Source organism: Cryptomeria japonica, chromosome 5 (genome assembly GCF_030272615.1).
Source record: "Cryptomeria japonica chromosome 5, Sugi_1.0, whole genome shotgun sequence".
NCBI lineage: Eukaryota > Viridiplantae > Streptophyta > Pinopsida > Cupressales > Cupressaceae > Cryptomeria > Cryptomeria japonica.
The window spans coordinates 464,839,366-464,861,102 of record NC_081409.1 but is presented as its reverse complement, the minus strand read 5'-3'; the positions used below and the strand labels follow the sequence as shown (position 1 = coordinate 464,861,102).

Below are 21,737 nucleotides of genomic sequence, written 5' to 3'. Positions count from 1 at the left end.
AGTTGTGCAAACCCTGATTTCCTACATGAACAGGTCAAAAATCCGATTTTATACATGAAGTTGTGACATTTCTGAAATCTTACATGAGGCTAAATTTCCGATTTTATACATGGAGGGATGAAAATTCCAAATTTATACATGCAAGGGTTAGAATTCCGAGATTGGGCATAACCTAGTGAAAATTCCGAAATCTTACATGCTGAAGTGAAAACCCCGCAATTATACACAATCATGCTAAATACCCGAAATCAGGAGCAGAGCAGAATTGGATTTGAATTGCATTTGAATCATGAGTCCCCGCCATGTATATATATATGCTGTGCAAGGGTAAGATGCATAAGGGCCGACCTAGTGTAAGAGAGTGCAAAGGTATGCGCTTGAGGTTGATAGAGCCAAGCTAAGCATTGAGAGAAATAAAACAAGGAGATGAAATGTGTGAGGATTTAAGGAGGTCAACTTAAAACATGATAGCAAGTTTAAAACATATAAAAGTATAGACCTGGCAAGATGAAAGCAATCATTTTTGTCAATCAATAAAGAACAATTCAGGCAGACTGAATAAGCAGATACAAGTATGAATTTAAGGGCAGAAAAGGTGGTGCGAATTCCAATCAGAATTAAGTGTTAAACAAAACAACGGGCAATTCAGCAAATCAGAACAGAAGGAAGGTAATTTTGGAAATCTGAGCAAAAAATTAGGCATTTTCCTCACAGTTTCATGTGTTTCCAGATCTGAAGCAGGGGTTATAAATTGTCATGTTCCCCATCTTTGACCCAAAATGATAACAAACAATGAACAATTGTGGGATCAAGGCTGGTAGCCTTGGTAGCATTTTCAAGCAGTTAAGAAATGATAAGTGTACATAGTATCACTATGAGGAGAACGTCACCCTATTCCAAAAGTTTATTAGGATGGAGGACAAATTAAGAATGGATAAATGAACCTCCAGCGGGGCATAAAGACTTGCAAGCATCCAAGGCATTCACAGTTGATCTTCCATCAAATATGATTTCAAGCATGCTGACTTCAACTACCTTACATATGTTTTAGTTTCATGTCAAGAGAATGTTGACATTCACACATTGGTGAAAACAGATGGACTACAAAAGAGTAATGGCTCTCATACATGACAAAGATATCGATCAGGCAAGGCCTACAATCGAATATGAATATCCGCAAAAGCATGGACAAATATCAGCTAAATATTAATGGTTGTTAGTGATTATACAATATCGATTTAGTGGGGAAGATGATGGTTTAAACAATTGCAAACACCGATAACTAAGGAAGGATAAACTATCGATTACAACATCAATAAAGGATACCATTAATCCACTAATCGTTACTCTATGAGGAGAGATTTGTCGCAAGGACCAGATCTATTATGTATTGAGAATTGGTGCGATTCTACCTGGGCCTGATCAATTATGTACCGTTGATAGTTATCGGATGTAACTGAGTATGAAATCAATCAACAACGACTTACAGGTAGTTAGTTAGCATTTGTTATAAGAAGGCATGATAACTAAGTTATCGACGGATACCATAATCAACATTGATTATGTAACAAGACAACGGTTAGTGAAGCAGCGATAATCATGAAGGCAGCAAGCAAAACCTATCGACATCCCTTAACTAATCTTCATCTATTAATGATATGAAGGGGATGTGATTAACATTAAGGAAGGGTCACGAACAAGGAAGGACATGTCTATTCTGGGTGAAGAGATGCCACTGCTCCATATTATAAGATATTTAATAAAGAATAATAATCAATCAGAAAGGCATCGAATATTGTTTTGTTTATTACTGGTATCCCTATTGGGATCTACTCCAGTGGAGCATCTGGCTTCGGCACTTTCAAGCTGTATAGAATGAAGGTAACAATCAGGCACAGCACCATTATCTGCATACTTCAAAGGAACGATCAGACACAGCAATTAATTATCATCATTATCGATGATAAGGAGAAGACTGACAGCATAAGTATACAGTCATAGCAGAAGGGTATTTCATAGTATACAGTCATGTCATAATTCCCATCATAGTATCTAACAAAGCAAAGATATTACATCATATCAATTCAATAAGGATTATGTATATATAGTATATACAAATTCTGAACATCATGTCCATTGTACCAAATAGAAGTTGCAGAGTATATATATTGTTTCAGATGTCAATTACATCGAGTCAGAGAAATAGATATCTTCATATAGCAGATTGAGAATTATAATTCTTATTATAAGTGGTAAATTAAACAGGGGACATTACATAAGTTTTAAAATGTCATTTCCAGACTTAAAAGGGGGAAAATCAGACTTAAAAGTTTGCATCTTCACACCTAACATACGTTCCCAGACCTAGGGATATCCATTTCCAGATTCGGAAGGGGGTTTTTAGACTTGTTTGATGAAGTATTAATGCTGTTTTCATTTTATATCACAAGTTTCTTGATTCGTAGTGTTGTGTTCTTTTTCAGGATTCACAAGCAATGGTGCATGGAAGAGGACTCGCCAACAACAACAAAAGGGAGGTAAAGGTCAAGGCATTCAAGATCAATACATGAAGGGGAAGAAAGGCTTGCACAACATCATGATAGAGGTTACTTCGATGATGCATCACAATTTCAACATGAAAGAGATCACCATCATGAAAAATCAAATGAAGACTCAACATTGCAATCACAACATGAGGAGAGAGAGACAACAACATGTGAAAGATTGATCAAACCCCAAGCAATGCAAAGGACTTAAATGGTGCAAAGTACGACATCTCAATTATGCAAGTGAAGAGGAACATTACAAAGGGGGAGATGCCACAACAATCTTGAATTTCCTTCGCAAATCCAAGAATCAAGGTTAGTATGACAAGGAAGTAATCCGGATTGAGGGAATTGTTTGCAAGTTTGTGACAAGGAGAGACCGTGCAAATGGAGGTTACACTTGCAATGACCACACACGAAGATCAAGCATTGACATCATGAAGGCAAGAAAGATGAAAGTGGAGTGCAAGTGCAAATGATGAATAGCAAGGAATGCATCTCTTGAGCAGATAGTTTCAGAATAGTTCATCAAAGCTGGAAGATGATGCAATTTGGATATAAGTCCCATGATCATCACACCAGGCTTGATAATGTTAAGTATCAAGAGATATTGCTTAGGGTGGGACACTTCTTTGTGATGATCTACAAGTTGTGCATGCTAAGTTGGCATCCAATCATCATCAACCCAATCAAGTTATGCCACATCAACTCGTCTAGATTCATTGAACCTGACTCATTCCAAGATGACAACTATACATGTGAAGGCACAAACTTCAATGTAACAACTCCTATTTTTTCATTGGTCACGAGGAGTTAGTTATAACTAACCCTAATTAGGGTTTCATCTTGTAATCTCGTCCATTGATCTCGAATCAATCGAAGCCATTCATTTGTAATTGAGAAGCTATATAAGGCTTGCTCTCCTCATTTGTAGAGGTTAATAGACAATAGTTAATAGTTCAGTAGTAGAAGAATAGTTGGCTAAGTACGAGTAGAGTAGAAGGGAAGACAAAGATTGTTGCCAAGGCTTGATGAAATGAACATACTATTTTCATTGAAGATATGGTGGATTTTGTGTGATATTTCAACATTTTGCATGGTTGCTTGTTACTTCTCAGTTAGTTAAAGTTCATTGATCTTAATGGAGAAACGCGATGATATATGATAAATTCCTTGGTTCATATTTTTTGTTGTTTGCTGATTGTAAGCTACAGTGCAAAGTTAGCCTGAAGCTCATTGTTGCTATGTTCAATTGTGAATGTTTCATTTGGATTGCACCAGCATTGGGTATTTGATTGAATGGTAGTGCAAAGTTAGCCTGAAGCTCATTGTTGCTATGTTCAATTGTGAATGTTTCATTTGGATTGCACCAGCATTGGGTATTTGATTGAATGGTAGACCTATCCTCTGGCATACACCCTATAGATTTTCATGGCATTGTAATCTTCTTATCCTCTATTGACTACAGCAGTTTGTATTGTTATGCATTATGACTATTATAAGCTTAATGTTTATAGGCTACATGACCGTCCTTTTGTGATGGTTCTTCTTTCAATGATGACTATGAGTGTGTGGAAGATGTTTCATATTGTCATGTTCAACAATCCCTATATTATTTTTACCAGTGTCTTGCCATTATCATTTATGGTAAATATCAGACTTATCATATGTTATTTGTTTGTACCTTCATAAGGTTGTCACTGTAATTTGATACTAATTCCTTGACATGTGTGGGATCTGTGAGGTGTATTCATAAGGGAACACATCCTAAACTTTGCATACCCACTACCACCATCCTAACAGGTCTGCGAACAACATGTTATCCTCTTTTTATTACTTCTTGGCCCTTTCCTATCTTTTGGATTCTATATGTCCCACGAGCTCTACTCGTCCTTATGTTCTTATTAGTGATGGGGATTTAAATCCCAAAAAATTTGGTGAAAATTTACTTGCATTCAGGCATCCGTATAGAAATGAATGAAACATATTCATCTTCAGATGTATTTAAAATGAATTTCTGCAGTGGAAAGAAGAGTTCAGAGATCCGTTAACGGAGAAATGTATTTTAGAGATTTCCTTAGTCTACTATTGGGATATAAATAGGGTATTTGATTTATATCCCTGATGAGAAAATGATTAAGTTTAAAGAGTGTCTTTCTAGATTATAGTGAGATCTACCTCAGTTTAATTTAGATGCTAGATTGTGGCTATCACGAAGTGTCATTTTCATTACTGTTAAGCATAAGTAATCATAAAACACACATGGTGTAATCATGCTGAAAAACAAGCAAACTCATAAACATGCATCAGACACAAGACGCAAGCATACATGAGAAAGGCATGCATGTAAAACACACATGGAATAAACACGCTAAAAGCAAATACACATAAGATACGAAGCATGAAAAAGACATACATGAGAGAGACACACATAGGATACAAAGCATACACAAGACCCAAAGCATACATGAGAGAGGCGTACATGAAGTAAAAATGTTGAAAGCATATACACGTAAGATGAGAAGCATACACAAGACACAAAGCATACATGAGAGAGACATGCATGGAGTAAATACGCTGAAAATGCATCAGACATGTAAGATACAAAGCATACGCAAAACACAAAGCATACATGTAAGAGGCATACAAATAAAGCACACCGGGAGTAAACATGGTAAAAACACATCAGGTATGCATAAATACACATAAGAAACGAAGCATGCACATAAATACACTTAAGACACGAAGCATACACATAAATACAATAAGACACAAAGCATGCACATGAATACGCGTAAGATATGCAGCATACATGTGAAAGACATACACATGCAGAAGTGCTACGTTGGCCTACAAGATTTTATTTTTGATTTACTTAAGAAGAGGTCTGAATACTTAACCCAAATTGAATGACAATTAAAGTAGGTTTTTTCCTGCAGGTTGGCAAGATTAATGCTCTGATACCAATTGTAATGTCCTTATTTGGGATATACCTGATTTTTGCCCAAAAATAACAAATCCAATAATACAATTTATTTACAAGTGTATTCTTGCACAATTACACAATAGCAACTGAATTTAGGAAAATCATCAATTAACATCAAACAAAATGATAATGAATATTCCTATTGCACACATGCACACTATAGCTTATTCCTAATAAGTAATAACCCACCCATATTAGAAACTTGAGGGGAAAGCACAATAGGGTGCTGGGAGACTGTCCTCCACAACTAAGCCCAAGAGTGCCGAACAACCAGCCAAGTCAACCCAACTCCTTGGCCCACAAGCAATCCAACTCAATGGGTGGACTACTTAATTGAGGGAACCGTACTCTTGCATCTCCCTATCACACGTTTGGCATTAATTCCAAACATGATTGCTGATGGAAATTAGGTAGTCAATTACTTATCCTATATTTCTTGATGGATTTGCAATCAATCCCTTGAATAAACTTATTTAAGGATTCTTTAGAAACTTGCTAGAATTATACATGTATATGTATATTGCTGGTTACTTTTCAGACTTTCCGGATTCAATGGACAATCCTCTTGATTGATCATTTATTAATGATCTGAAGTACTGATCTGTTCTTATTCTCATTCCATGTCTTGCATGTTAATTTCATATTCCCTTTATAAATTCATATCTCATTGAGGAGACCGATCTCTTGGAAAAAGACATCCATTTAAATGATCATGTCTCCTGATTGTTGCCTTATTATTCAAGTCAGATCTGTTTTTCTGATTATAGATCAAATGCTTATTTCCATTCATTCGATGATTTCTCCAATGAAATAACTCCCTTTTTATATCTTTAATTGTAAGGAAGTCACATTTCTTCATAATGATGTCCCTTGCAAGAGTTACAACCTTTCAAATCAAATGGCTGCTTTAGTCTTCATTAAATTAAATTGTATGCATTGGAAATCGCTGCCCATGATTCTTTTAATTAATAATAATAGATCCTTAATAGAACCAAATTCATTTTTATCCGGTCAGCTTCCTTTATTAAATTGCTGAACCTTTTAATTCTACTTGTTGTTGGTTGGCCCTTCACATTTATTTCATTGTCTAAATCCTACTTATTAAAGCTGCGATCTGCCTTATATTACTGCCCTGAATCGGCCCTAATTTATGCAAAGCAATGCCCAGGTTTAGTTATTAATACTGCTGCAATTAATTTGTCTAAGTCTCCATTGCAGGGGCTTGACAAAATTTTAGGCACATCTGTTCCATTTTGTTACACTGAAAGGTCCAAATTAAAACACTAATTACTACACACATACATAGAAACTTTTATAAGTTGTTGATATGATGTAGAAAATGTCAAAAGTAGGAGGTTGATGACCCTAGCCACAAATTTGGGCAGATCTCAATTATTTTCAATACAACTCAACATTTATTGGTAAAGAAATAGAGATGCAATCTATTCAACACTTGGTGCATGTCCTGAAAAGTTATGAGGGACCGCCAAATCCCTAAGGTTTCTGAAGAATCATTCGAGAAGCATGCTAGTGTGGATAAGGAATATTCACACTAAGGTATGCAGCAATTTGTTGATTCAAAGATGCCAAAAATGAAAGAACATGGGCAAAAAAATGGGGAAACCAAAAATTTGCAGCTAGAAGAAGTAGAGGTTGCAAAGGTGGAAGAGAATAAATGGGGAAGCCATAAAAGAAAGAGTGAGATGTTGAACCCAAGGCAGGACTGAGAGGGGGGGTGAATCAGTCCAAAAAAAAAATTAATGCAGCACATAAACAATTAAACATCAACACACATCCAACACATGAACACCAAGATTTTCTACATGCAAAACCCAATCAGGTGAAAACCACGGTGAGCGCCTGCCCAAAAAATATATCCACTATGTATATCAGATTACGAAGAAAAGAGCTCACTACTCCAGACATCCAAACCAAGGCTAACTGCTCATGGGGCAACTAACTACAACAAGGCAAGATACAAAAATGATATGAAAAGAAGGATCTCCTGATCATAAAGTTGTCCTTGAACTTTGCATCAAGTGACTAGCATTAGCACACACACAACTCAAACCTTAACTGCCAACACTCTGTCTCATATCTCTGCCACAATCTCAGCACAACTTGCATATCATTCGAACACAACTCTTCTTCTCTGCTCTTCACCGAACCTCACTGATTATCTTCACATCACACATCTACACTTCTTCACTTATTCACTCTACCACACTCTTCTCATGCTCTGCTTATTCAACACAATCATACACAATCCTTATATACAAGATAGATCATCAAAAAATTGAACCAAGTCGGCCTGAACCAATATATACCTTCTGGACCAAAAATGCACATGTTGATCCACTCCAAGAGAAAGAGAGGACCAAAACACATCTTCCAAAGATCAATTCACCGATCCGCAATCACCGGAACATAACCAACAACATATCCACATGTTATGCATCCATATAAATAATTAACGATCAAATTATACTCTCCAATGCAAATAACTCAAATCCGGATCTCCACACGCTACAATGAGACCCATAACATATAAAACAATCTCCCACAAATCATAGTCGGACCTAAGGATAAGTTAACCATAGAATATCACAACTAGCAATGAACAATGCTACAACATTCGAAGAACACAAAGATATTTCCGGACCATGGAACACTTTCCAAACCCGAACACTTCTGGAACAATCCAATGAACACCTGCAACACCAACACAACAAGATATCTCTGTACTACAGACATTTCGGACCAATGCCAATCTGGAACAAGTTTGACATCAATGACAACCACAGCAACACATACTTCCAACAATCTCCCCCTTTGTCATTGATGGCAACACTTGACAACACTTGACCAAACTCAAATACTGTTCAATATCTCTCCACAAACTAAATCTACACAAACTCTCCCCATATCAAAAATATCTCAAAATCTCTACTCAATCTCTCCCCTTTGCCTGAACTTACTCAATCTCTCCTCGAGATCAAATTTGTTCAATCTCTCCCCCCTTGCCATCAAGGACAACAGTCATAGCAACACTACACACACCATTGCTCCCCTTGAGAGTAGCCACAACATCAATCCAAAACATGAAATATGCATGAAAACTCCCCCTGGAAAGATGCATCTCCATAATGCACCTAGCTAGAAGGAGGGGCAATAACCCCAAGCTTCTCCCGAAGAAACTCAAATGTATCCTTTGCCAATGCCTTTGTGAAAATATCTACAACCTGCTCTTTTGTAGAGATGTACTCCAACCTAATTTCCTTCTCAACAACTTTCTCCCTTTAGTAGTGATATTTGATTGAAATATGCTTTGTTCTTAAATGCATAACTAGATTCTTCGAGATGTTGATTGCACTTGTATTGTCACACATAATAGGAATTGCTTCATCATATGTTACCTTGATATCCTTAAGAGTCTATCTCATCCACATTACCTGAATACAACAAGATGCCACTACAGTATATTCTGCTTCAGCAATAGATAGGGAAACTGAATCTTGTTTCTTACTGAACCAGGACACCAATTTGTCCCCTAAAAAGAATGCACCACCACTAGTACTCTTCCGGTCATCAACACTTTCAACACAATCTGTATCAATATAAGCTTTCAACATGAAATCTTCACCATTTTTGTACCAAAGTCCATAATCCACAGTTCCTTTCAAATATCTAAAAATTCTCTTCATAGCTTGCTCATGTGTCACCTTCGGATTTGCCTAAAATCTAACTACCAGACAAACAGCCTGCATGATATCTGGTCTAGACGCAATCAAATACACCAATCCACCAATAATCAACCTATACTTCTAAAAAATAATTGAATAAAATAATCAGATGAATTAATTACGAATATTAAACATATATAAAGGATTTACAAGACGGTGTTCTAAAAAGAACGAACCGTTAAACTAAAGCTTCAACATGAAGCTAAAAAATTTAAAACGCTAAATAAAGCTAAAAGCTAAAAAACTAAAAAGCTCATTATGCGTTCTTATAAAAGAAGCAATAGTTGCAATTAAAAGACTAAATAAACTAAAAAGCTAAATTACAAACTAAACGACCATTAATAGAACAACTAAAAAGGTAACTAACTAAAAAAATTATCCCTTAATGGTCATTGTATCAACTAAGTACCCGACAGAAGACACTGCAGGTCTTTTGATCACAAATGCAAGAACACTCTACTGTTGCGAAGACCCTCCCAAGATCTACAAAGTGTTAATGACCAAAAATAGTTGATTCCGTCCAACTGATGTAACCGTCACACACAAATTACAGAAGCGAAAAAACTTGAGACCACGATTTTGAGGAAAAATCAACAAACCCTCCAAAGAGCAACAAACACGATTTTAGCAAAAATCGCAAAAACTTTTGCAAAAGAGCACTGAACATTGTTTGCTCCAGCAACCCCAAAACAAACTGCAAGATACCAGGGTTGTCGATGTTTGCCCTAGCAACTCCAAGTGCGACCCAGAATAGACTACAACAAAGCACGATTTTTGTGGAAAAAACCGTCAAACCCTGAAAACTGGATTTACAAATCATCATTTTTGTGGAAAAAACAGTAAAACCCAGATAACAAAATCCCATGCTAACATCACAAATTACAAATGATTTTTGAGGAAAAAAACGAAAAAACCAATGGACAATTTTTGAGGAAAAATTCATGAAAATCCAACAAACAATTTTCGAAGAAAAAATGTGAAAACCCACATAATATTTTTTTAAGGGAAAAAAATTATAAACCCCACAAACAATTTTTGAGGAAAAAATCATGAAAACCCACAAACAATTTTTTAGGAAAAAATCATGAAAACCTAGAATAATTTTTTAAGGCAAAAAATTGTAAACCCCAGAAAAAATTTTTGAGGAAAAATTATTAAAACCCTCCCATGATTTTTTATGGCAAAAAAAACAGAAAACCCAAAAAAAAAATTTTGTGGAAAAAATTAATAAAACCCAAAAATAATTTTTTTAAAGGGAAAAATCATAAAAACCTGATGCTCAAAAAAACCGGAAATCGCAAAAGGAAGGAAATCGCCACCACGAACAGGAGCACGAAAAATGGAAGGCTACAAAAAAAACGACCACCTCGACGTGAAAAAAACGATCTGTCGAAAGCAAATGTGCCACTAAAAACAAGTTCCACAATTGCCAAAAAACACAAAGCGCGTTCTGTCTCATGAAAATGGCGCCCAAAAAGCGAACTTCCAGAAAACGCTAGCTCTAGATACCCCTGCGATTTTTTCTTGCAAAAAAAACCATGATTCTTGAAACGCAAACCCTAAAAAAGACCTGCAAATCTTCTACAAACCTTCGAAAATTTCAGACAGCAGCACATCCCACGAATTTTTTTCATAAAAAATACACTTAAAAAATTTTCTAGAAATAATATCCAGGTAGAGGCATAAAAAATTCGCCAAACTCTAAAAAATCCCATCGACCTGCTCTGATACCATAAAAAATAATTGAATAAAATAATCAGATGAATTAATGACGAATATACGACGTATATAAAGGAATTACAAGACAATGTTCTAAAAAGAACGAACCATTAAACTAAAAAGCTTCAACATGACGCTAAAAAGCTAACTATGCATTTTTATAAAAAAAGCAATAGTTGCACTTAAAAGACTAAACAAACTAAAAATCTTAATGACGAACTAAACGACCATTAATAGAACAACTAAAAAGGTAACTGACTAAAAGAATTAATTATTCTAATAACTTCTTTTGTTCAACCTCTGGAGACTCATCATCTTTGCTCATCTTGCATCCAAAGGTTAAAGGAGTTGTAACTAGTTTGCAATCATCAAAACCAAATTTCTTCAGCATTTCCTTCACATACTTGCTCTGAGAGATAAAAATTCCATTTTCTGATTGAACAACTTGCAACCCAAGAAAGAAAGATAACTCACCAATCATTGACATTTCAAATTCTTTCTGCATCTCTTTAGCAAACTCTTTTACCAGTCTTCTCTTTTCTGATCACACATTTGGTGCTACTAAACAACACTTCATAGCCTTTTCTTCACATCTGCCTAACACTTAACAAACTATGTCTTAAACCTTCAACATAATAAGCATCATAAACTTGTCATCAATAGACATACTTCCAATACCTCGAATAGCTGCACCATCTTCTCTGACAAACTTCATTGATCCTCCATCATACTTATTGAGATTAATAAACATGTTTTTATCACCGGTCATATGATTTGAACATCCGAAGTCTATAATCCACGTACTCGGTTCTATCTTAGCATGCAATGCAGTCTTAACTACTCTCTCTTCTTCTAGTTTCTTCAAAGCATCCTTTTTATCTTCAATTGCCAGAAACAGGGATTCTTCATTTGAATCACCATCAATGTCATCTTCAGATGTATGCTCCTCAATAGAACATAAGCCCTTCTCTCTTCTGTTAAAGTTGCGTCTTTTAAACTTGTTTTTCTTCTCATCATCATCTGGTGTCTTATAGTCTTCTATGTAAGTGCAATTAGAAGCATAATGTCCAATTCTACCATAAGAAAAACATTTTAGAGGTAACTTACCTTTGTATTTTCCAATGCCTTGCTGCAATCTTCTCACAAAATTTGCTTCAGCTTCATCTATATCTCCACTGCATTCAAGATCATCATGTCTTGAAACATTAAATGCTGCTTCTTTCTTTTCTCTTTTCTCTTCCTCCATTTCTGAAATCTCTTAGGCTGCTAAAGTGACAATAGGTTGATCAATGGTATACTTACTAAAATCATTTCTCTCTTGTATAGCACATCTTTGTGGCTTGTAGGATTTAGGCAAAGTCAGCAAGATGTTGTGAACAACATCACATTTCTCTAAATGTCCACCAGCAGCTCTAATGCCATCAATAAGATCAGTCACTTTATGAATATAGTTCTCAACACTTTCATCTTCCAACATTCTCTGATACTCATACTTCTGCTTCAGATTCATCAGCCTAGCCTGCTTTGACTTTGAATCTCCTTCATATGCCAAACACAGCTTGTTCCATACAGCTTTCGCTTCCTTCAATCCTTTTACCCTTCCAAACACTGAATCACTTATACAACTAAAAATTATAGCTATAGCCTTCACATTAGTCTCCTTCAACTTTATCTCATTTGGAGTCTAAGCACCACCCTTAGTAGGTGTATATCCGATCTGAATGATTTCTCAAAATTCCATTTTGCAATGTCTCCAAATGCAACTCCATTCTCTCCTTCCAGTATGGAAAGTTTGTACCATCAAAGATCGGAACTTTGTAATGTACATCTTGCACCATACTGGATCTACCTCAAGCGATTAAGCTAACACAAGAGGAACCTTGCTCTGATACCAATTGTTGAACCCAAGGCAGGATTGGGAGGGGGGTTTAATCAATCCAAAAGAAAAATTAATGCAGCACAAACAATTAAACATCAACACACATCCAACACATGAACACCAAGATTTTCTCCATGGAAAACCCAATCAGGGGAAAACCACAGTTAGTGCTTGCCCACAAAAATATATCCACTATGTATATCAGATTACAAAGAAAAGAGCTCACTACTCCGGACTTCCAAACCAAGGCTAACTGTTCATGGGGCAAGATACAAAAGAGGACTTGCAAAACCTGAAGCTAACTACAACAGGGCAAGATACAAAAATGATATGAAAAGAAGGATCTTGTGATCATGAAGTTGTCCTTGAACTCTGCATCAAGCGACCAACATCAGCACACACACAACTCAAACCTTAACTGCCAACACTCTGTCTCATATCTCTGTCACAATCTCCGCACAGCTTGCATATCATTCGAACACAACTCTTCTTCTCTACTCTTCACCAAACCTCACTGATTATCTTCACATCACACATCTACACTTCTTCACTTATTCACTCTACCACATTCTTCTCATGCTCTACTTATTCAACTCAATCATACACAATCCTTATATACAAGATAGATTACCAAAAGCTTGAACTAAGTCGGCCTGAACCAAAATATACCTTTCGGACCAAAAATGCATACGTTGATCCACTCCAAAAGAAAGAGAGGACCAAAACACATCTTCCAAAGATCAATTCACCGATCCGAAATCACTAAAACATAACCAACAACATATCCACACGCTACACATCCATATAAGTAATTAATGGTCAAAACATACTCTCCAATGCAAATAACTCGAATCCGGATCTCCACACGCTATGGTGAGACCAATATCACATTAAACAATCTCCCACAAATCATATCCGGACCTAAGGATAGGTCAACCATGGAATATCACAACCAACAATGAACAATGCTACAACATCCGGAGAGCACAAAGATATTTCCAGACCATAGAACAATCATATCCATGATACCAAAACTATATCCAACAAAGGTAGCCATAATAAGCAACATCAACAACACTTTCCGAACCTGAACACTTCCATAACAATCCAATGAACACCTGCAACACCAACACAGCAAGATATCTTTGTACCACAGACATTTCAAACCAATGCCAATCTGGAACAACAAGTTTGACATCAATGACAACCGCAGCAACACATAATTCCAACAAGAGACAGCTGGAAAGGATTCAGGAGTTGAAAAAAACAAAGATGAAGGTGAAAAAAGAACAACTAACGAGAGTACTTCTGGTGCCCATCAAATAATTTTCATTGAGATAGCTAGGAAGCAAAAGAGGACCCATATGATCTACTTGCTACTCTATGTGCTGTCGTCTACATCTTTGTGGCTGATTCCAAAGGGCCCGTGACTTTCAAGCATGGCTACACTGATGAAAATCTGATATTTTCTCGAGTTCTATACAAAATTCAACTGTGTGCAAGGCAGAACTCTTGTGACTACAGTAAAAATGTTAAAACAATGTCCTGTGCTATTTTAAACAGCACATATACATTTTATCATCAGGTTATAATGTCAAGCTAGCATTTTCATTATATATGTTGTGATAGAAATGGTTTAAAAAGTCAACGACAATATAGTTAAAGGTATCACGATGAGAGACATGTGACTAAGCCTGGAGAAAACCCTTATAGGGTATGAAAACTTCAGCAAGAAAGGACCATGCTTTGTGCTTGGGACACAACAGCTTCCACAATGTGTACTTTGTGATGTTTCTTTACCATGGAGTTTGACAAGTTTGAATGCTCTGTACTTCTTGTTTTCTTCTTTATCATGGAGTTTGACGAGTTTGATGTTTCTTTATCATGGAGTTTGACGAGTTTGAATGCTTTGAACTTCTTGTTTTCTCCAAAAGCTCAGCTCTTGCCATTGTCTTCCTTCACTGAAAGTGATCAAAAGGTAGATGTTACCCCACACCTTAAAAGTGCCTACACTAAATGTGTTTGATATTTATTCAACTCTTCATCTTAATATTCTAGGCATTTTGGACTTGGATATGAGAACTTCCTCAGCTAATGGAGGCCGTTCTTGTGTGCACAAACTTTATTTTAACTTGACATCAGGTTTGAGGTATATCTAATGCACAAGAAATTGTCATTTGGGAGTTGTACCCCCAACCTCATTCATTTTCTTAAAGTGACATTGCTGCTGTGTATCAAATTGTACATGAAGATTTATATGAATTCAGCTGTGTATTTTTGAGTCAATCTTCATTGACCCAACTCATTTCTCATAAGCACTCATTGCAGCTAGGTGATGTTCACAGGGCTGAAGTAACAGAACATTACTGGCGGTCACCCATCCCATCCCAGTACTACAACAGCTCGTGTGACTAAACATGGAATCTTCCCCACAATCAAACCCACGGCTTGCAATCCCATTATCATTTTGCTCACTGTGTTCTTGGACTTGCTTATTTCATGGGATTTTACTTCTTCCAGATAATTATCTTATTGTATATTATTTGTAAAATAAACAAGTAAAGGAGGACTTCCAGATGCCGTATAAGCAGAAATAGATATTATGTTTAATGAGCCGGTTCTTGATGGAAAGGATTGGATTGAAACAAACAATTACTTGCTACGATCGCTAAGCGTGGAAGAGGCAGCCCCTCTCTTATTGATACATCATGTATGTGGCAATATCACCTGATCTCAAACAGGGCCGTGCATTAAAACAAAAGGCAGGCAACTTTTAGTCACTTACTCATCCCATTGTGCGATTTAGTTTCAGCCTAATCTGTACCCAAATTCAAATTCAATGGAGACATGCATCTTAAAAAATAAAATTCATACATCCTTAGACATAAAAGTGGAAAACTTTCCTCGCATTAAGTAATCAATTAGGTATAGCAGGGCATCAATAAACTCCAGATTGTTGCCGCCAACTTTGTATGTCAATTTCAATAATTCTATAGTTCTATATTTTGACATGCACCTGAATCAAGTATCCGTTGGAAAGAGAAGTACCTTTTTCATGTGGAAAAAACGGTTGCTGACAACATTCAAAATGAAAATCACCGCGAAAATAAATGGTGCTGCGGTCGCCTGAACATGTTTCCAATCATCCATTGCAATCGCATGCCTAACAGTAACGGAGATGAAGACAAAATCGTTCCTTCTTCCCAGAAACGTTGAGTCTTTCCTTTCCTCTCTGCTTCAAAATCAGAAATTTCCATCACCTGAAATACCTATGCATTTATAAGTAATGAACCTTTTGTCCGAGACGGGGTTTAGAAAAAATGAATAGGGAGGTAGGATACTATTCATCCATTCAATTTAATTTTCAATTAATTTAGACAAGAAAAAAAAAAAAAAATTCTAATTTTTCTTTCATATTATTAATTATAGTAAGTGAAAATTTCAGTTTCTTAAAAAATAGTTGTCTGTGTGGATCAATGGCTAATAGTGCGTTAAAAATGTGCAAGAGAATTGAATACATCATGAACAATCACTTTTATCGTTGGTTTTAGTTTTGTATATCTAAGATTACATCGCCAATATTTGGTTTTTTATCAAGGTGTGACAATTGCAATCCTCAAAGATAGCATCTAAAAGTCTAAAGGACATATACATAGTTGTTTAATAAATAGGGCAAACCTGACATCTTTTTAGATCTTTTAATTTATTTATTGATTTTAATATTTTTTATATTACAGTTATATTCAAATTCAGTGTATAATAATGATGATTTTATTTTTCATTTTTTTATAGTTCTATTATTATTCAGATTAGGTTCTTTTAATATGGTAATCCGAAAAGTTTAGTTAATTATTATTATTCAATTCTTTTAATATGATGATTAATAAAGTTTAGTTAATTTAATCTGTAGTTATTTTTATGCAGTAGAATTTGAAATATTGGAACGAAAAGAAATAAAAAAATTAATTAATTTTGGTAATTGATAAATAAATATTTATAGTTTTGATAATAACATTTAATTATAATTTATATGCTTTTGTTTTTAGATATATTAGAAATGGAACTATTATTATGTACTAATGTAAATTTATGTTTCAAATTATATTAGAGTTGGGAGAATCTTTATAGATTTAGATAGAGTAGGAAAGTCATATCTTAATAATAAAAATATGATTTCAAGTGTGTCACTATCATATTTAACAAGGATCGCATAACAACGTAGTTGTCAAAGGTTGGAAGAGTAACGTTGGTGTTGTGTGATTTGTTTATGTAAATGGTGGAGCGGAATTCTTTGCAATCTATTTCAAATGGATTGTTGCAAGATCTATCAACTAGAAAGAAACTAACTACATGAAATCTGTAAGCATTTTCTAGTTAATTGATATTAGTAATGCATTTATTTGCACTTATCTTGTTTATTGCTTATGTTTTTCAAAATTAAAGCTCCTTTCAGCTTAGATACGTAAGTTCTTGGATCCTTGATTGTGCTCCACAAAATTATGATTTTCTATTAAGCCTTCATGCTAGTAAAAATGAGTCTAGCCCAATTGTTCTTAAGATAAGAAGATTTAAATATAAGTTATGTTTGATAGTTTCAAATTGAATGCAATTTAAAATAGAATTTAATGGTCATTAATGCATACATAATTACTATATTTTTTATTTTGAGTGGTTGTGATAATCAAAGCATTGCATCATTTGTACGGTTTACTATTGTGAGTTTGACAATGTTTTCATATGTTTAAATTGTGAGCACTTAAGTCTTGTTCTTTCACAAATATTGTTGATGAGACAATAATTTGGTTTGATATCAGTTGAGCTTGATTTATGCTATCACTAATAGATTCCTTTGTGAAATTGTTCAATTAATGCAGAATTATTGATTATTGATTGTGAAATTATTTATTATTAGTTTTGATAAATTGATGATTGATTGATCTTATGTATTTGTATACATTTTTTTTATTATGTGTGATGATATTTATTGATAAATTAAAGTTTGATAGGAAAAAAAAAACCTTTTCATACATAACATTAGACATCTAATTTAAAGTTTGCAAGGTATGTGCACACCAATGTACTTATTGTCATTTCAATTGTGCACAAAAGTAAAAAGATAGTGTTGGACCAAGCTAGCACATAGTTGTTGGGATAGATGTCATAATTGATTTGAATATGGTTGAGGTGAAATCTATGGATTTGATCTAGATTGAGAGGAAAGCCTATAGGGGGTTGTCAATGCATTATCCCAAGGCTTAGAAGGCAGCCTTAGAATCTTCGAATGTCTTGCAATATCAATTTTTTTGTTTAAGATATTTATCTAATCATAATGAAAAGTGAAATTTGGCTGGATGCAAATACTAATTGCCTTGGACCATTATCAATGTCTATTTATGTGCAATAGATTTCATGTTGTCCAAAGGTAGGAAACTTATAAAGGTTTTAAATGAGTTGAAAAAGTATTTATTGACAAGTCTGTTTGATTGAATGTTATGTTCAAATGTTGTGATTTGAAATTATTATATTTTAAAACATATTTTAGAATGTATTATTGATTGTTGTTGTTAGAGAAGTTTTGATTGTTTGTGATGTTTAATATTTTTTTGTGGGTTTTTAAATTACTTTATTTAAAAAATTAGTTAATCTTAAAAATGCTTTCAATCATTGAAAATATATAATATATGCTATTTAACTACAGATAAATAAATAACAAAATAAAATTAATTTAATTTATTTAAAATAAATTGATTTTTTTGTTAATTGTTGTATTTTTAAAAAATAAAAGGACCTACATCAATTAACTAAATACAACTAATAATAGCAAGGAATACAAGATATTATTAAAAAAAATTAAAGATATACTCAAGCTAATAGAATTTCTAAAATAAAATTAAAACAATGTCAATCTTTCAAAATCCAAAATAAACACCATGGGGTTTTAATAATCATTTCATTGCATCTATATAAAGTAAGGATGTAACTACCTACCAAATAAAACAAATTGACAACAGAGATATAACTTTGTGTGACAACAACTGGCAGTTAAGCTCTCCATGCTCTTTGGTGGATTTATATAAACAAAATCATTAAATGTTGATACTACCATGCTAATGCGCAAACAAATATCTATTTTTATAGATATACAACGTCAATGTCAAGTCTAGGCTATGTTACATTGGATTAATGGAAATTTGGAAAAGATGGTTGATGAATAGAAACAATTGCATTAATTCAATTAATTTCATTTCTTCCCCTTGTGCTCTCTTTCTTTTGAATACTAAATTAGACTAATAGAGAAGTGTAAGTTGAATGCCAATGGAGGAAGTAAAAAATGGTGGTGCTTTTCGAATGTACAATGCTACTTGACAAGGGGATGAGAGATTGTTGTGCATCTCTCATGAAAGGGCAATAATCTGCCTTTTTTGGACACACATGGTTGCAATTATTGCAACTTCCATTAATGTGAAATGAAATAAATTTATTCAAAAAATTAATAAATTAAAAAAAAAAAATCTTTCAAAAATCTTATCTCTATCTGTAAGATCAGGAAGAGCCAACTTCATATATGAAATGGATGATAATCAAAGTGATTGCACATGATCATCGTAGTTGGTCTTGATCATAACAAAATTCTAAATCAACAATTGTCGCTTAATAGTCTTAAATTTGGAAAACCAAATCTTTAGGAGAATATTGAGTATAAGATTTCACTTAGTGATTATTGTATTTCAAAAATTATTTCCAACTTGTGCATCAAAAAAAATGTCAAGAAGGGTAATGCCCATAATCCCTTCGATTAGATTTCATCAAATACATATGCAATAGCATGGAATGTTAGAAGGCAAGAATACCTTTATTAAGGAAGTTAGTGAGAAGTAAAATAATAAGGAAAATATGTAGTAAGACCATTAGAAGTGATGAGAGGTCAGTGACAGGTGATATTATCAACCATATTCATGGTAAGGTATGACAACTTAACATCTCATAGACGTGTAGAAGCCAATAGATGACAATGTGAAGAGCATATGAAAGTTGTGATACTCTTGAAAGTATGATAAGACATTTATTGATTAGTATGAATTTTTGAAAGAGAAAACAATGTTTGAGGTAGAAATAAGTAGCAAGAAGAACTTTAACATTTGTATTCCTAGAAGAATGGAGACAATCTACATATTAATGGATAGTTCCATTGAACAAGACTACTTCTACAAGCCTGACTATAGTTAACATAACAATCAAATAAAGGATAGTCAACTACTAAAAAACAATGTTAAGAAGAAACAATGGATTTGAAAGTGAAGGAACAATTCATGCATATCTAAGCATAAAAGACAACAATAAGAGTCATATGAGTAGACAACAGACATGGTGGGTATAAATACTACATTCATGAATAGTCAAGCCTTAAACATGACAACCATAATGATAATGTTTTCACAAGCCATTATTTGGCATTTGATCTTTATAGTATGATTCCTTTCAATCTCAATAAAGTGGCATGAGTTAGTTAACAGTCTTAAGCAAGTTTTGAATGTGCCTTTTTCAAATTTGATATATGTTTTTCCTTGAAAAGGAAAACCCTTGTGCATTGTTGAAACCCTTGGTAAAGGGTAAATACCCCAAGGGAAATTAAGAACCATGGGAGCTAAATGAAATGTTAATTTATATTTGTTTGTTGATATGCAAACCTCATAGATATGCAATCATGCATTTCTAAATTCTTTATCTTCTTTTTGTTTCATCTAGGTCTCATAGTCTTAAGGTGTTTTCCACCAAGTGACCTTGGGAGTCCATGAAAAATTTGTATACCTACCATAAGATCCACTTTCATCCTTTTAAATGTTTTTAAAACTCATTTGTTGATTCAAAGGTTATGCGTAGAAGTGTGTTGAAATCTATGGAAATTGTGATAATTAAAAGGAAATGATGATAAGTGGTATTGCTACCATGATGAATCAAAAAGTGCAGTCATGACATGCAGAACTAAACAACCATGGTCTTCAAGAAGATGAACTATGATGCTAGACATGATAGAAGAGATTAGCATGTGGCAATGAGAAGATAACTGTGATAGACAATGAGAAGGTGACTAAGATAAAAATAAATATGAAAGGAAAAAACATCTAAAAAGAGATAGGTGAAGTTTCTAAAGGTCGTGATAGTTGGAGACTAACATCAATTTCTCTGGGAATGGTATGATGACAAGAGAAACAAATCAAAGATAGAGAATTGAGATAAAAAAAGGGCAGGATATTATCATGAAAGTGGCAATAATTAAGAGCAATCAAAATTTAATGTTATCCCATGTGAACAATAATTAAAAGAAATAATGAGCAAGATTGTGAAATAATGGCCTTACATAGTCTACTACATTTGAAAGTAATTGTAAAAGAGAATCATATAAAATATAACAGTGAAAGACCAAAGAAAATATGGTGATAATTAGTTGTAGCTAAACTTCATAAAATAGTATATGAAAAATACAACTTAAGATCTTATTATATAATCAACTTTATAAGATAGTTCAAAAGTGTCATTGGATATCAAATGACATGAAATCTATGCACAATATAGTAACCAATCATAGAGATCGTGGGATCATTAAATGGGCATTATCAAGAGGAATATGAATGATAATATTGTATATCATAATCAACAAAGATTTTTTTAGGGACTGAAAGAGAGTATTAAAGGTATGGTTAAAGTGGACTTCAAGCCACAATGCCAAAGACCAAGCTATGAGAATGAAAAAAGGATATGTTTTCAAGTAGCAAGGGTAGGAAAGGTTTCTCTCAATCTAATTGTATAGCACAAAGAAATGCATAAGTCAGTCCATGTAGGTATGGAGAATGAAATTTGCTAAG

At 34.2% G+C, this 21,737-nt stretch overlaps 1 protein-coding gene across 1 annotated transcript in view; it reads right to left on the bottom strand.

Moving 5' to 3' along the window:
* Positions 1-16,163, bottom strand: part of LOC131036816 (protein GET1) — a 102,081-nt gene extending 85,918 nt beyond the window's left edge. The window contains exon 1 of the mRNA XM_057968802.2: positions 15,922-16,163. Coding sequence (XP_057824785.1) covers positions 15,922-16,023 — 102 coding nt within the window. The 5' untranslated portion in view covers positions 16,024-16,163. The remainder of the gene's footprint in view (positions 1-15,921) is intronic.
* Positions 16,164-21,737: the final 5,574 nt, after the last annotated feature.